General features: G+C 41.3%; 7 protein-coding genes and 2 non-coding genes across 9 annotated transcripts; 4 read left to right on the forward strand and 5 right to left on the reverse strand.

Moving 5' to 3' along the window:
- Positions 1 to 3: 3 nt before the first annotated feature.
- Positions 4 to 2337, forward strand: ACO1 (aconitate hydratase ACO1; the record flags this gene model as incomplete). Its single annotated transcript, XM_003681964.1, has 1 exon — positions 4 to 2337. The coding sequence occupies one exon, from the start codon at positions 4 to 6 to the stop codon at positions 2335 to 2337; it is 2334 nt and encodes a 777-aa protein (XP_003682012.1).
- A 223-nt stretch (positions 2338 to 2560) lies between these two features.
- Positions 2561 to 2634, reverse strand: TDEL0Etrna7I. Its single transcript has one exon. It is a non-coding gene; the product is annotated as a tRNA-Ile (tRNA).
- A 292-nt stretch (positions 2635 to 2926) lies between these two features.
- TDEL0E05590 (glutathione S-transferase) lies at positions 2927 to 3631 on the forward strand (the record flags this gene model as incomplete). Its single annotated transcript, XM_003681965.1, has 1 exon — positions 2927 to 3631. One exon carries the CDS (start codon positions 2927 to 2929, stop codon positions 3629 to 3631), a length of 705 nt encoding a protein of 234 aa, XP_003682013.1.
- Positions 3632 to 5339: 1708 nt separating this feature from the next.
- On the reverse strand, positions 5340 to 6095 carry TDEL0E05600 (SDR family oxidoreductase; the record flags this gene model as incomplete). Its single annotated transcript, XM_003681966.1, has 1 exon — positions 5340 to 6095. The coding sequence occupies one exon, from the start codon at positions 6093 to 6095 to the stop codon at positions 5340 to 5342; it is 756 nt and encodes a 251-aa protein (XP_003682014.1).
- Positions 6096 to 7213: 1118 nt separating this feature from the next.
- On the forward strand, positions 7214 to 11821 carry BPT1 (ATP-binding cassette bilirubin transporter BPT1; the record flags this gene model as incomplete). Its single annotated transcript, XM_003681967.1, has 1 exon — positions 7214 to 11821. The coding sequence occupies one exon, from the start codon at positions 7214 to 7216 to the stop codon at positions 11819 to 11821; it is 4608 nt and encodes a 1535-aa protein (XP_003682015.1).
- Positions 11822 to 11886: 65 nt separating this feature from the next.
- MET17 (bifunctional cysteine synthase/O-acetylhomoserine aminocarboxypropyltransferase MET17) lies at positions 11887 to 13227 on the reverse strand (the record flags this gene model as incomplete). Its single annotated transcript, XM_003681968.1, has 1 exon — positions 11887 to 13227. One exon carries the CDS (start codon positions 13225 to 13227, stop codon positions 11887 to 11889), a length of 1341 nt encoding a protein of 446 aa, XP_003682016.1.
- A 339-nt stretch (positions 13228 to 13566) lies between these two features.
- On the reverse strand, positions 13567 to 13664 carry TDEL0Etrna13L. Its single transcript is given in 2 exon segments — positions 13567 to 13611; positions 13626 to 13664. It is a non-coding gene; the product is annotated as a tRNA-Leu (tRNA).
- A 139-nt stretch (positions 13665 to 13803) lies between these two features.
- On the reverse strand, positions 13804 to 14820 carry GTR2 (Gtr2p; the record flags this gene model as incomplete). The annotated part of the gene is made up of 1 exon (XM_003681969.1): positions 13804 to 14820. One exon carries the CDS (start codon positions 14818 to 14820, stop codon positions 13804 to 13806), a length of 1017 nt encoding a protein of 338 aa, XP_003682017.1.
- An 814-nt stretch (positions 14821 to 15634) lies between these two features.
- On the forward strand, positions 15635 to 16354 carry TYW3 (tRNA methyltransferase TYW3; the record flags this gene model as incomplete). The annotated part of the gene is made up of 1 exon (XM_003681970.1): positions 15635 to 16354. One exon carries the CDS (start codon positions 15635 to 15637, stop codon positions 16352 to 16354), a length of 720 nt encoding a protein of 239 aa, XP_003682018.1.
- Between the last annotated feature and the right edge of the window lie 173 nt (positions 16355 to 16527).

The raw sequence follows: 16527 nt of genomic DNA on the forward strand, positions 1-16527 counted from the left end.
GATATGTTGTCGGCTCGTTCCGCTATTAAGAAACCTGTGAGCCGTGGGTTGGCCTCTTTGGCTAATTTGACTAGAGACTCCAAGGTTAACCAAAACTTGTTGGAAGATCATTCATTTATCAACTACAAGCAGAACTTGGAGTATGTGGATATTGTCAGAAAGAGATTGGGCAGACCTTTGACTTATGCTGAAAAGATTCTGTACGGTCATTTGGATAAACCACACGAGCAAGAGATCGAGAGAGGTGTTTCTTACTTGAAATTGAGACCTGATCGTGTTGCTTGCCAGGATGCTACTGCTCAGATGGCTATCTTGCAATTTATGTCTGCTGGTTTGCCTCAAGTGGCTAAACCTGTGACTGTTCATTGTGACCATTTGATTCAAGCTCAAGTAGGTGGTGAAAAGGATTTGAAGAGAGCCATTGACATGAACAAGGAAGTTTATGATTTCTTGGCTTCTGCGACTGCTAAATACAACATGGGTTTCTGGAAACCTGGTTCTGGTATTATTCACCAGATCGTGTTGGAAAACTACGCTTTCCCAGGTGCTTTGATCATTGGTACCGATTCTCACACTCCAAACGCTGGTGGTTTGGGTCAATTGGCTATTGGTGTCGGTGGTGCTGATGCAGTCGATGTCATGTCCGATTTGGCTTGGGAATTGAAGGCTCCAAAGATCTTGGGTGTTAAATTGACCGGTAAGATGAACGGTTGGACTTCTCCAAAGGATATCATCTTAAAATTGGCTGGTATCACTACCGTTAAGGGTGGTACTGGTAAGATTGTCGAGTATTTCGGTGACGGTGTTGACACTTTCTCTGCCACTGGTATGGGTACTATCTGTAATATGGGTGCTGAAATTGGTGCCACCACTTCTGTCTTCCCATTCAACAAATCCATGGTTGAGTATTTGGATGCTACTAAGCGTGGTAAGATCGCCGAATTCGCAAAGATTTACAAGGACGATTTGTTGTCGGCTGACGCTCACGCCGAGTACGACGAAGTTGTCGAAATCGATCTAAACACTTTGGAACCTTACATTAACGGTCCATTCACTCCAGATTTGGCTACTCCAATCTCCAGGATGAAGGAAGTCGCTGTTGAAAACAAATGGCCTTTGGAAGTTAAGGTTGGTTTGATCGGTTCTTGTACTAACTCTTCTTATGAAGATATGTCTCGTTCCGCTTCTATCATCAAGGATGCTGCTTCTCACGGTTTGAAGGCAAAGTCTATCTTCACCGTTACCCCAGGTTCCGAACAAATTAGAGCCACCATTGCACGTGATGGTCAGTTGGACACTTTCAAAGAATTCGGTGGTGTTGTCTTGGCCAACGCTTGTGGTCCATGTATCGGTCAATGGGATCGTCAAGACATTAAGAAGGGTGACAAGAACACTATCGTTTCCTCTTTCAACAGAAACTTCACTTCTAGAAATGATGGTAACCCAGAGACTCACTCCTTTGTTGCTTCTCCAGAGTTGACTACCGCTTTCGCCATTGCTGGTGACTTGAGATTCAACCCATTGACTGATAAGTTGAAGGACAAGGATGGTAACGAATTCTTGTTGAAGCCACCAACCGGTGTCGGTCTACCTGTTAAGGGTTACGATGCTGGTGAGAACACTTACCAAGCTCCACCAGAGAACCGTGAATCTGTTACCGTGCAAGTTTCCCCAACTTCTGACCGTCTACAAGTCTTGAAACCATTTGAGCCATGGAATGGAAAGGATGCTCTTGACATGCCAATCTTGATCAAGGCCTTGGGTAAGACAACCACCGATCATATCTCTATGGCTGGTCCATGGTTGAAGTACAGAGGTCACTTGGAAAACATCTCCAACAACTACATGATTGGTGCTATCAACGCTGAAAACAAGAAGGCTAACTCTGTTAGAAACGTTTACACTGGTGAATACAAGGGTGTTCCAGACACTGCTAGAGATTACAGAGACCAAGGTATCAAATGGGTTGTCATTGGTGATGAAAACTTCGGTGAAGGTTCTTCTCGTGAACATGCCGCCTTGGAACCAAGATTCTTGGGTGCTTTCGCCATCATCACTAAGTCTTTTGCTCGTATCCACGAAACTAACTTGAAGAAACAAGGTTTGCTACCTTTGAACTTCAAGAACGTTGCTGACTATGACAAGATTAACCCAGATGACAGAATTGACATCTTAGGTTTGAAGGATTTGGCTCCAGGTAAGAACGTCACCATGAGAGTTCATCCAAAGGATGGTAAGCCATGGGACTGTGAATTGACCCATACTTTCAACAACGAACAAATCGAATGGTTCAAGGCCGGTTCAGCTTTGAACAAGATCAAGAGCGAGAAGGCTTGAATATTAAAATATATTCCCTTTTCTTAATGACTTGTTTTTGATGTCACTGTAATTATTCATTCTTTAATGTTACCCTCGATCATATATACTATTTATTTATTATTTATTTATGCACAGAACGTTTGTCGATTTCGTACTTAAAATATGAACATCAACATGGTAGTAATTGTTAAAAAAATACTAATTGCCCTTGCAGTATATTATTCGTCAACATTAAAAAGAATGGTCTCTAGCGGGATCGAACCGCTGATCCCCGCGTTATTAGCACGGTGCCTTAACCAACTGGGCCAAGAGACCATTGGAATTTGTTGATAGCATAGAACTAGGATCAGTATATAACAAGGAAAACATTTTAACACCAAAATCTTAACACTAAGTATGATGAAGATAGCTATGAGAGAGTGGTCTCCCTCTATTGCAAATCAAATGGCTGTTAGCTCTTCATACTTTTTATTTGGGTCCGATGGGGAGATCGTAACTATGGTACGTCTCTAGATAGCGTATCTGCTACCACGTTGTTAGGGCCTTTGAGGTTTTCTAAGTCACTTTCATATTTGTGTGGAAAAAATAGGTTGGAGAAAAGTACAAGATGTCTACGCCTATTATCCGAGTGCACTGGTTGAATGAATCTAGAGCTTTTAGAGTCTTGCAATTGCTGGAGCAATTGAAGCTTGACTATGAAATTGTTCCTTACAAGAGAAATCAAGACTTTCGTGCCCCTGAAGATGCCAAGAAAATACATCCATTAGGTAGATTCCCTTTGGTAGAATTAGAAGACCGTACCACTGGGAAGAAGAAAGTGCTTGCTGAGTCTGGTTACATTTTCCACTACATCCTTCAACATTTTGACTCTAAAGGGTTGCTGAAGAACAATGATCCAGATCAAGCGGAACAGATTGAGTATTTCTTATACTACGCAGAGGGCTCTTTGCAACTTCCATTGATGATAGAGTTTATCCTCTCCATGACAAAGAAGGCACCCATTCCATTCCCACTATCGTACCTGTCAGGTAAAGTAGCTGATAAGATCAGTGAGAAGTACTCTAAAGGCGAATTGCAGAACCAATTGAAGTTTGTTGAAGGCGAGATTGCCAAGAACCAGGGTTACTTAGTTGGTGGTAAGCTAAGTGGTGCAGACATCTTGATGTTGTCCCCACTGCAACATGCTCTAGACGGTGGTTTTGCCAAACATGAGGAATATCCTCACATTAGCAAGTTCATGGACACATTAACTGCTTTGGACTCATATTCTGCTGCAATGGCAAAGGCAAGTGCCAATGGTGGTAAGTTCTAAGATAACTAGTGATATTTAGAGTTTATATATTAGTGTGGATTGGTCCAGCCATCTAGCTACTCGAATCGGTGGCTCAGTTCTGTTTCCATCCTAATAAGGATATACGGTCGTGCAGGCGCAAGCATTCGTTTATACTTTACACTTCTAGTTCACCCGCTGGATAGTTGTTCTGTGCCACTCACAAAGAAAAACAGCCGACTACACCTATGGCCTTCTTGCCTCCAATTTTCTCAACACAACTCCGAGTCGAGATTTACTAGCATGGTTGTAAGTCGGTATTACTTTGCCGTGCAGAACGGAACACACAAGGGAACTGAAATAACCAGTCTCTTCAGCTCGTCGGAGGCGTTTGTTTGCTGGGTAGCTCATGGCGATTTCTTAGCTACATGGTCACTCAAAGCGAATGGAGCAATTCGGTATGAATCTTCGATAGTAATTAATCATATTCAGGAAGCGCGTTGTTTATTATTGACTTGAGCAATAGATGGGCTTGAATGGCATTACACTTGTCGATCGTTTTTGGTGTAAACCAGGTCAATGGGTAAGGATGCCTAGCTATTCAATAACGGCAGCTGAGACTTATTTGCGTAGTTTGTTTACACCCAATAGGCTTCTAGGATCTGTGGTTTCTTGTTCCTGGAGAACATTGTTTGAGCTCCTCCTGAATAGTTGCACTAGTTAAATTCTTGGACTTGGTACCTTATGATGATATTTGCGTCCAGTTGTTCTCCGACGTAAACTGGCACATCATACCGTTTTACTTCATGAGCAGTGTGAATTGAGCTGCTTGGTGCAGGGTGGTACGCCTTGTGCGATCGCAGTGGCACCACTAAGGTCATATAATCCGTCGAATTAAGGTCACAGACTGCTGGGGCTGCTTTGATTTTAAGTTTATAGTTTTTTGAATTTCAGATGTTTCAATGGAATGGTTGAACTCATGAACTAAATATCAAATGCATATAACGCCCGTATATTTATAACGTTGACATCGTTAAATGGTGTCATGTCTACCAATGACATCAAGGTAGGATCCAAGCAACCCAAAGTGGAAGAGAGGAAATACTTTAAGTATGATAAGGGTGGTTCTTCTATGACAATATTTAAAGAAGCAAGCCAATGGATCAAACCCTTGGTGTGGGGAGCATTCTTGTACGGTGGGATAAGCTTAGCCGCTGACGGGATGGGCATATGCAGAGATTGCTGGCTAGAGCATCGCATACCGTCGAATGATTGTGAACAGGCTGTTCGTGCTTCAACCATTAACGCTATGATCACAACAGTGTCATTCATATACCTAGCTATCAACAGGGATATGCACGCTAAGCATCGCCTGGTGGAATCCACGAGGGACTTGCAACGCAGCTAGGAAGACAGTTGCGAAAAGTCCGGGACCCATCATTGCGAGTCCACCATTTACATAAAAATGAAAGACCGCCACTTACCACCAATGCTCGATATTTTAGTGCTAGTTGGCACCCTAAATCATTCCAGACAGTTCTGTTAATAGTGCTCTTCTTAAATTGAAATCTGAAGCACGGCTAAAAGAATATATAGCATAAAAAAGGATCCTTCTTCTCTTTATTTCTCTAAAGCTGAGCCGTCATTACTAAATTTCTGGTTGTTTCCTGTCATTCTTCTTGCTCCATTTGCTCCATTCTCTTCAACTCCTCACATAAGCATAGAATAGCAGAGCATAAATTAATTTATTCTACGAGGAAAGCCTTTCATCGTTATATCTCACGTATACACCATTCAAAGTATTAGGAATACCTTTGAGAGCAAGACGAGCGTAAACTGCTGCAGGTACACTAGGATGTAGCAATTCATTGTTTTTCTTTAGGTCCGTGAAACGTTTCAAGGCCTCTGGGGGCATTGAATTTGGTCCAAATACGTCTCTGATGTCCACTTGCATCTGGGTATCGACAACACCTGGTGCTACGGCGATCGCTTTAACCGTAGAAGATTCCTGGGCCACGGTCATAGCGAAATGATTCACAGCAGCTTTTGAAGCACCGTAGGCGCCCCAACCGTAGTACGATTTGACGCTGGCTCCGGAGCTGACCAGTATCAAGCTTCCATGAGCTTTAGATAGATGAGGCATAGCAATTGAAGCCAACGAAACAATGCTGAAAAAATTCACGTTAAACAACTTCTTCCATGCATTGGCATCGAGGTGATTGACGTCTTGAACAGGATCCAAAACCCCTGCATTAGCGATGACGCTATCGATCTTGCCATGCACCTTAACAGCATCATGGACTAGTTTTTTTAAGCTGCTAGGATCATTAATATCACCAGTCACATACGAAAATGTATCGGGATATGTTGCCTTAAGCTCTTTCAATGGTTCCTCAGATCTTGCTATACCATACACCACTGCATCATTTCCGGGTTTCAAAAGTTCGTCGACTATGGCTCTCCCAATACCTCTGGATACCCCAGTGACCAAGACGACTTTACTCATGTCTTTTACTCTCGAACACCTCTCAATGGGTTGTATTCCCGATTTGATAAACTATAATTTTCCTTAAACATATCTCCTTTATGCAGAGTATTTGACACCAAATAAAATTTAGAAGAAGCTAGGCTGTAATTCCTAATAATAAATTTAAAGGCTTGATATAAGTTAATCCTTGTTAATAGCAGTTGACTTTATTCGAAATAGCATGACATGCTACGTAGCTACATGTCGATCAAGTTACCTGGAACGTACAACTAGAAAGTCTGAAACATGATTTCTTTATCAGTTTTCCTGAGCATCGCTAAATTTACGATACGATGTGGGAGTACTCAATTCATTTACGTTGAAGTTCTTGTCATGCGATATATGAAATGGAGTGTAGGCAAATTGTCGCTTCGAGAGTAAAGTTCAAGAGTTCGCCTGCATGCTTAAATCCTCCAGAAACTGACATTAAACGAACCACTCGCCATCAAATAAACCTTTCAGTAAACTTTTGGGGATTTGCATTCCATTCTCCGGAACAATGAGCAGAACTCACATTCCAATTACTTCGGAAACTTATTTCCTTGATGGTTCTTCTTCACTTCTATCCATAAACTAATACGAGTGCTTCGACCTTTAATTTACAGTTAGCATAAGACATTGTTTCTAGCAATAACCTTCATATCCTAAGTAAAATAGTAGCGCTCGAAGACTCAGCCTTCCGCTCACAGCTTGACGTTCCACCATTATACTTATCCTCCCAACTACATGAGCACTTTACATGCTGGACAAAGGATGACTACGCTTGCCATATCCACACGATAATTGCACCCTGCATGCTAGATCTTTTTTAGACAGCCTACCGATAATTCTTAGGGAATCACAATGTGAACCGGGTGTGCCAGTGATGGACCCAGAAAGACTTCCACATTGCCTCTAATGGTGGCCATTTTTGGTGGAAGTTGCTAAGTTTCGGTGCCCTTTACGCCTTTGGTGATTTCGGTAACATCATCGCTCATTCTTGAAATTTGGATTATTTCGATATATTCAAGGATTCTTTAAATTTAGGAGAACTTAGCAAATTGAGGACTTCTTTAACTCGAAACAATCATAGCTAAGGTTAAGCAGGCATTACAATTATGCTTTCGCTGAGTTCAAATTCCACCTGTTCTTACAGGCCATATTTGGACCCTTGGACTAATGCTTTGAATCCGTGCTTTCTGTCACTCGTCATATTAATAGAAGGTGCGTTTTTCACCCTCATTGGATTGATCCAGCTTGTTAGGTTGATTCGAGAGACTAGAGTGCCTAAAAATATCAATTATTTGTCATTATCCAAAGGTCAACTAGTGCAGTTATCAAATGTCGGTCTGGTTGTGGTCCTGATAATCTGCCAGACGGCTATTATTTCTGGCAGTCAAGAAAGTGTTCCTAAGGTGACCATTTGTGCCCTTTTGACTCATTTGTTTTATGTTGCCTGCGTATCAGTGCCAACTCAGTACCTGCAATATTTTAAGAGCACTTGTTCACTTGGGAATCAAATATTTTACTATATGATTCAGATCATTGTTTTAACGTATGAGATTGCTCAACGATACGCACATTATCCTGAAGAAGAGTTCAATTTGGTTGCTGGCCAATACGGCGCAATCCTAGAGGTTGCGCTGCTCATATGCTCAATGACTATATTCTTGCATGATCTACGATTCTACCAGCCTTCAAATCAATTGGAGACATACTACAAAGATAATGAAATCTATCCGCATGTGAACGTTCTAGCCCGCGTAACTTTCACTTGGATGAACGATTTGATCGTTGAAACTTATCGTCAAAAGAAGATTAAGGACCCTTACAATTTGCCCAAGCCACCAGTGAACGTTGACATAAAGGATAATTCTCATAGGTTAGCAGGTGCTTGGGAGGGCGAAAAATGGAGAGAGAGAAACTCTCTTTTTAGAGCCCTCGTGAAGACATTTGGTAAACCAATTTTGGTAGCGATGTTATTTGAGACTACGAAGGATTTACTTTCTGTCATACAGCCACAATTTTTGAGATTGTTTATCCTGTGTTTCAACATGGATTTCAATTCCAAGTACCCTCCGCTAAATGGTGTCTTCATAGCTTCAGGCTTATTTTTATTAAGCGTCTTTTCAACCTACTTGCAGAATCAATTCTACATTACCATTTTTGAGGTGGGGCTAGGTATGAGAGGGTCGCTAGTTGCGCTGTTATACAAAAAAGCACTAAGACTCTCTTTGGCTTCAAGAGAGAAAAAGTCAACTGGTGATATACTGAACATGACCTCCGTCGACGTAGGTAAAATTCAAAGGTTTTTTGAGGACTGTCAGATTATCGTAGGGGCTCCCATTCAAATTATTGTTGTTCTTGTATCGTTGTACTGGTTGTTGGGGTCGGCTACGATAGGCGGTGTTGTCACAATGGCGATCATGATTCCAATCAATTCCTTCCTATCCAAGAGGGTTGAAAAGCTGTATAAGATTCAAATGAAATATAAGGATGCAAGGATCAAGACCACAACAGAAATTCTCAACTCTATGAAATCCATTAAATTATATGCTTGGGAAGAAGCGATGCTGAAAAGACTAGACCACGTAAGAAACGGACTCGAACTTGAGAATTACAAGAGAATAGGGGTGGTCAGTAATTTGATTTATTTTGCATGGAATTGTGTCCCATTGATGGTAACTTGTTCAACATTTGCGATCTTCTCGTTCTTTAACAAGACGCCACTGTCTCCTGAAGTTGTTTTTCCCTCACTGTCTCTATTCAATATCTTGAATGATGCAATCTACTCGTTACCAAATACTATCAACTCGATCATCGAGACAAAAGTCTCGATCAACAGAATCAAGGAATTTCTGTTAAGTGAGGAGCTAGACGACTCTTTTATTGAAATCGATAAGACTCCTTCTGATAAGGTTAGCCCAGTAGTTGAAATCATAAACGCAACGTTCCTGTGGAAATCCCCAAAGATTTTGTTCAGTGAAGGCTCTGACGAAGAATCTCGCATTGAAAGTTCTCAAGTCGCACTAGAGAATATTAATGGCTTCCAAGCAAAGAAAGGAGAATTAACTTGCATTGTCGGCAGGGTTGGTTCTGGGAAGTCCACTATGTTGCGTGCCATTTTGGGTCAACTACCCTGTGTAAATGCCTCGGTCGGGGGTTTAGAGCCTAAGGTCCTTATCAGGGCTTCTACAGTTGCGTATTGTCCTCAGGAACCTTGGATCATGAATGCGTCTATTAAAGACAATATTACTTTTGGCTTCAGATACGACGAAACCTATTATAATGCGACAATCAAGGCATGCCAGTTGTTACCAGACTTAGATATTCTTCCAGAGAGGGACAACACGTTAGTTGGCGAGAAAGGAATATCATTATCGGGTGGTCAGAAAGCTCGAATTTCACTTGCTAGGGCGGTATATTCTCGAGCAGACCTGTTTTTGCTTGATGATATTCTTTCAGCAGTGGACGCAGAAGTGAGTAAGAACATTGTTGAAATGGTTCTCGACAAGAAGATGGGGTTACTGAGAAATAAAACAGTTGTACTAACTACCAATGCCATCTCTGTTTTGAATCGGTCACAAAAGATATACATGCTAGAAGGTGGCTCCATTGTAGAAGAAGGATCGTTTACGGAAGTGACCTCTTCTCCAGAGCCATCAAAACTCAAGAAAATGATTGATGAATTTGGAGGAAATATGAATTATCCACCTTCAGAATCAGCCGATAATCACTCAATTGAGAGCACCAATTCGAAGGTGCCAAGCAGTGAAATTAACGATACTGCGGCATCTTTGTATTCTGAAAACATGTTAGCAGATGCCGGATTGAATTCAAGAAGGGCATCGATAGCCACTTTTCACGCAACGAAACTGTTTACTGAAGATGGATCTAATGCACTCACAGCCGAGAAAAAGGAAGAGGGCCGCGTTAAGTCTTCGGTCTATATGTTTTACATCAAAGCTTGTGGTGTTGTTGGAGTGACTTTGTTCTTCTCATTCCTTATTCTAAGCAGGGTGTTCGACGTGGTCGAAAACTTTTGGTTGAAATATTGGTCAGAAGAAAATGAACGGAGAGGTACCAATGAAGATGTATGGAAATTTGTTGGTATTTATGCAGCTATCGGGGTGTTTTCTGCTGCTTTCAATAACCTCAGGACAATTGTTTTGCTACTATTTTGTACAATTAGAGGTGCCGCGCAACTGCATGATACAATGGCCAAGACTGTCCTACGGAGTCCAATGAGCTTTTTCGAAACAACTCCAGTAGGTCGTATCATCAATAGATTTTCTTCAGATGTGCAAGCCGTAGACAGCACATTACAATGGGTCTTTGCATTCTTTTTCAGGTCAATCCTAAACTATGCCGTTACCGTCATTTTGATCAGCTACAATATGCCATGGTTTCTGATTGTGAACGCAGTGCTTTTAATCATCTACATTTACTACCAGGCATTTTACATCACTCTCAGTAGAGAGCTTAAAAGGTTGACAAGCGTCTCAACATCACCTATTATGTCACTGTTCAGTGAGACTCTGGGAGGACACGCTGTTATCAATGCATTTAAACATTTCGACAGATTTGATTTTATCAACTTCAACAACGTGCAGTTCAATATCAATTGCTCTTTCAATTTCAGGTCCACTAATAGATGGCTCTCGGTACGCCTTCAAACAATAGGTGCATTCATAGTATTGGCCACGGCGCTGCTGGCTCTAAGCACGATAAACTCAGAAAGAAGATTGAGCCCCGGCATGGTAGGGCTCTTGATGAGTTATGCTCTTCAGGTAACGTCGTCGCTCATGTGGATTGTTAGAATGTCAGTTCAAATTGAAACGAATATTGTTTCAGTGGAACGTATCTATGAGTACTGTAATTTGACTCCCGAGGCGCCAGAAGTTATCGAGTCATGCAGACCAAAAAAAACCTGGCCATCGGAAGGTGAAATAATCTTCAAAAATTACTCCACGAAGTATAAGACCAAAGGCGACTTAGCTTTGAAAGGGATTAACCTGTCAATCAAGCCTCAGGAAAAAATTGGTGTAGTTGGGAGAACTGGTGCTGGTAAATCTACACTATCCTTAGCACTGTTCAGATTACTGGAAGCCACAGAGGGTACAATTGAAATTGATGGCCTCGACATCAGTAAGATGGGACTCAAGGACTTGAGAAGTCACCTTGGCATTATTCCGCAAGATGCGCAGGCATTTGAAGGAACTGTGAGGTCCAACTTAGATCCATTCGAACAATACTCAACGGAGGAGCTCTGGGCATCAATTGAGTTATCTCACCTAAAGCCTCACATAGTCGAAATGTTCAGAAAGGAAGATAACTCGGAATTGCCAGCATCTAAAGAGAAAATGCTTGACGTTAAGATCAGCGAGAACGGTGGAAACTTGTCGGTCGGACAACGGCAATTACTCTGTTTATCCAGAGCATTGTTAAATACTTCCAAGGTGCTTGTTTTGGACGAGGCTACTGCAGCTGTCGACATGGAGACGGACAAAATTATTCAAGAAACTATCAGATCAGAGTTGAAGGAGAAGACTATTTTAACGATAGCACATAGAATTGACACTGTACTTGACAGTGACAAAATAATTGTCCTTGATGCGGGACAAGTGAAAGAGTTCGATACACCTGAGAATCTATTGTCAAACAAACAGTCTATCTTCTATGCACTCTGCGAAAAAGGCGGATATCTAGACAAGAAGAGGTCGTAGAATATATTCATAACATCTATTACAATTAACTGTATAAAGTAAAGATTTTATTTTACATGACACGTCTAGGCGTTTTGCTTACCGTAGACCTGCTCGAAAGATTGTTGGAAATCGTTGATGATATCGTCGATAAATTCAGTACCGACAGAGACACGAATTAGATCCTTAGTAACACCTGAGCTTGCCTTTTCCTCGTGAGTCAATTGCAAGTGAGTAGTGAAGTATGGAGCAATGACCAAAGTCTTACAATCACCAACGTTAGCCAAGTTAGAGGCTAGCTTCAAGTTGTCGACAACCTTGGCACCAGCGGCCGCGAATGGGTTCTTAGCTTCAGCTTCAGCATTGTTTGGTAGATCCTTAGCACCGAATGATAGCACACCACCGAATCCGTTTGTCAAGTACTTCTTGGCATTTTCGTGGTGAGAGTGGGATGGCAAACCTGGATAGGAAACCCAGGAAACGTATGGAGATTGCTCCAACCAAGCGGCCAATTTCAAAGCGTTTTCACCATGTCTTTCAGCTCTTAGAGATAGAGTTTCGACACCTTGTAGCAATTGGAATGCTGCGAATGGGTTCAAAGCTGGACCCAAGTCTCTCAATAGTTCAGTTCTGACATGACCAATGAAAGCCAATGGACCAAACGCATCGTTGAAGATCATACCGTGGTAACCTTCAGAAGGAATGGAGAACTGTGGGAACTTCTCTGGGTAATCCTTCCATGGGAACTTACCGGAGTCAACGATGATACCACCGATGGTCGTACCGTGACCACCGATCCACTTGGTAGCAGAGTGTGTAACGATATCAGCACCATACTTGATAGGTTGAGCAAAGAAACCACCAGCACCAAATGTGTTGTCAACAACAACTGGGATACCGTGCTTATGAGCAACTTCGACAATTCTATCGAAGTCTGGAACGTTGTACTTTGGATTACCAATGGTTTCCAAGTAGACGGCCTTGGTTCTCTCATCAAAAACTTTCTCGAAATCTTCTGGGTTGTCACCTTCGACAAATCTCGTCTCAATACCCAATCTCTTGAATGCGACTTTGAATTGATTGTAAGTACCACCGTACAAGAAGGAAGTAGCTACGATGTTATCACCAGTGTGGGCCAGCCCACTGATGGCCAAAGCCTGCGAAGCTTGTCCAGAAGCGACAGCCAAGGCGGCTGCACCACCTTCTAAAGCTGCAATTCTCTTCTCAAGAACATCCACAGTTGGGTTCATAATACGAGAGTAGATATAACCTGGGGTCTCCAAACCGAACAATTGAGAACCGTGTTTCGAGTCATTAAAGACATAGGAAGTAGTAGCGTAAATTGGAACAGCTCTTGGTCTGTTAGCATTGTCATCAGGATTCTCCTGGCCAGCATGCAATTGCACGGTATCAAAGTGAGATGGCATATTAAAGGTATTGGCTCGAGTCAATTTCTTAACAATTTCTTGAGCAAGGCTGCAACTATTCAAACACACTCGTCGATCATTAACCTTTTTATAATTTTTGTCTTTTGAGAAAGTGACTGAATTCGCTTACCGTTTCGTCACACTTGGGGTCCCACAGCTGATCAACCACAGGTGTCATTACACCTCGAGAGGACACGAGATATCCCTTTTCGATTCCTTGTTTGAGCTCATTGAGAGCTTACGCTTGGCGACAGCCACCACAGTGATTGGAATTTTTCAAAAGTGTGGCTTGTCCAATTTATCACCATTGGTAACTAAAAACTAAAAAGATAAAAAATATGAGAGCTAAGGGATTCGAACCCTTGCATCCGAAGATATCAGAGATTTTGGTCGACACAACCTAAATCTGACGCCTTAAACCACTCGGCCAAACTCCCACACAAATACGTTATCATGTTGGAAGGTTTGATCAATCTGAGGCATATAAATAGTTCTCGTGATTTGAGCTCTATGGTTAGTTTTAACTATAAGAGAGATGGGTATTGTAGTTTTATGCTTATGATACTTATAAAATGTCTAAGAGGACTCTTTAGGGTGGATTCTCGCGTTAGCCCATATTTCTTCAAGTCCTTTCTTGAGTATATCTACATTATAGTCTGCGACTGTTAGACAACTCTCTGGATCCGCACCGTTGGGTCTGATCACTGCGACTAATGCTAGTCCACGAATCATCTGTTTCAAATATATGATAACGTCGTTTCCCAGTTGCGACACGTTTTTTAACTCTCGCGGACGATTATGCACTGCTTTACTGTTCTTGTCTTTCTGTTCGTTTTGTTGAGAGTCTTTGTATAGGTCAAACAGGTCTATGGTGACATCGACAAACTCAGCACATACTTCATACATTTGAATGTCAACGGGACTGGAATCGGTGGAAACGTATATCTTAGAGTTTATATCGAAAAGGAAAGCCTTCTCGATTTTGGAGTGTTGGATTAAGTTGTCAAGCATGTTTTCTAAGTACGATAACTCGGGTATCAGTTTTTGTACAATACGAGAAAACGCCTCGTAGATTGAGTGATCAAAAATTGATGTGAGGTAAAAAGATACTTGTACACCATCTAGCCCCAATTCTAGCAGTTCTTCTCCGGTCCGTTGCATGATATCACGTTGCGCATCGACTTTGAAATCTTCACTTAGCCCGTCAACTTTGTGAATCAACACTTCGATATTTATGTTGGGATTCACTTTGTATGCGTATTCTATTATCATCGCTAGATTCGTAATCGCATTCATATACTCATCCTGGGAATCAATGACGTATACAAGACCGCCAACGCTCTTGAACAGTCTTTCAGAATCGTAGCTTGGCTCAAAATAATTCAATTGACCTGGAAGTTCCATGACTGCGAGGTCAATCAAGGTGGAAAAATGTTCCATGGTAGGATTGGAAGTCGATTCCAAATACAACGTGTCCAGTGGTTGCATATTATGGAATAGTACTTTACATATGGATGACTTACCACCTCTCCGTAAACCCAAGAGTAAAATCATAGCCTTGGATTCCGCATTTTCAATCTTTCCTGTACTCATCACCTCGCCATTTGACATATTGATCAATATCTTTATTCTGAACCTTTGAGTTCTTTACTGCGTGGATGGTTTCTTCAAAGAACGTTTTTAAGCGAAGCGAATAGATAACCAATAACGACTTTTAAGCACAGAAGCTGTCGCATACAACTTATGCCATTGGCTATTCAAAAGCTCAATATTCCATCTTGATTATACGTAAGGGTTGATATTTCCTGAATTTGAAAGCAAGATTAGCTTGCGTCATATGCTTTGGAAAGGTGAACAATCAGATAGAAAAGCAGTTTTTACTGATATGATTAAACTACTTGTACTTGAGAATGCTCGATCGAATCTCATTAATGCTTGTAATACATGCAATGCCACCTAAAATACTATGATACAAAATTTTGGTAGTTTTAGCTCAAAGTCCGAATTAATGTTAAGGGCCAAAACCATATCACAAAGGTGTTTTTACTTTAGCATTTTTGAGGTTTTAAGATTCTTAGTTCACTGAATTATCTTATCATTGAATTGAAGCAGACGTTGAAGCAAACCGAAGCCCATTGATGTGCATTTGAGCTACGTTGTGGGGCTACTCATCTCTCAAGATTTCAGCGTTCCTTAAAACCTAGGAAGCTTTTTTACCTCATAAGAAGAACTGTGTAAGATTTTCTACGAGAAGATCACAAAACCTCAGATATAAATTGGTAACGTCTTTGAGTTAGTTGGTTGAAGTATGCTTACTCAAGCTTAATTCATTCAAATTGTTCAAAAAAATGAAAAAAAATAAATTGGTAGTGATGGCTAGTCAAAAGGCTTCAAGCATTAAAAAGAGATGGCCCGTCAGAATCCATTTGATCAGAAAAAAGCTTCCATATTGGCTGAAATACAGTCCCTCCAACCTGATCTGTCTCCAAAAGGTGATGTCGATGTCCTTTGCTATCCCATAATGGAACTCATTAACTCACACAACGATATGGTGACGACATCTTCGTGTTCTGGTAGATTGAGTGTTTTCATTGAAGGTACCAAGAGCCATAACGGTCTGCAAAAATCGGGTGGGAAAGGTGAAGGTGGGCGATGGCTTTATGTGACTCACGATGTTAACGAGGTCCGTGGTTGGTTAGATAAAATTAATCCTGACACTTTTACATTTGCTCAGGAAGACTTTACGCATTTGATTGGGGATTCAGTTTCAGGGAAAAGACTAGCTTTATACAAGTATGAGCCATTCATACTGCATGTGAAGTGTCGAGATTTCGCAGTAGCGTCTAAACTATACAACACGGCCATGAGCTGTGGTTTCAGGGAAAGTGGTATAGGGTCTAACAACCTTGTTGCCATTCGAATCAATATCAGATTAGACATACCAATTGGGTTTTTGGACGAGACTACCAACAAGATAACATGCTGCGTTTTCCCACATTACATAAAGTTCATTGATGAACTTACTGTGAGCAAGTTTGAGGAAAATAAGAAAAAGATGCAAGTATTTTATGATAGAGTCGAATCCAACATGTTCGAGACTGCAGGAGTAAATACTTCCCTAGATTAATAGCATAGAAGTTATCGTAATAGAATTAAGTTATAGAATGTTTCTGCGAACCACGTCACAATACGAGCATGAATGGTCACATGTAAATAAAAAACAATATACAGATGAATCAATTATAGCACAATATGAACCAATGACAAAAATCAAAAATTATCGTAATAGGACTTGCAACG

This window comes from Torulaspora delbrueckii, chromosome 5 (assembly GCF_000243375.1).
Source record: "Torulaspora delbrueckii CBS 1146 chromosome 5, complete genome".
In the NCBI taxonomy this organism is placed as follows: domain Eukaryota; kingdom Fungi; phylum Ascomycota; class Saccharomycetes; order Saccharomycetales; family Saccharomycetaceae; genus Torulaspora; species Torulaspora delbrueckii.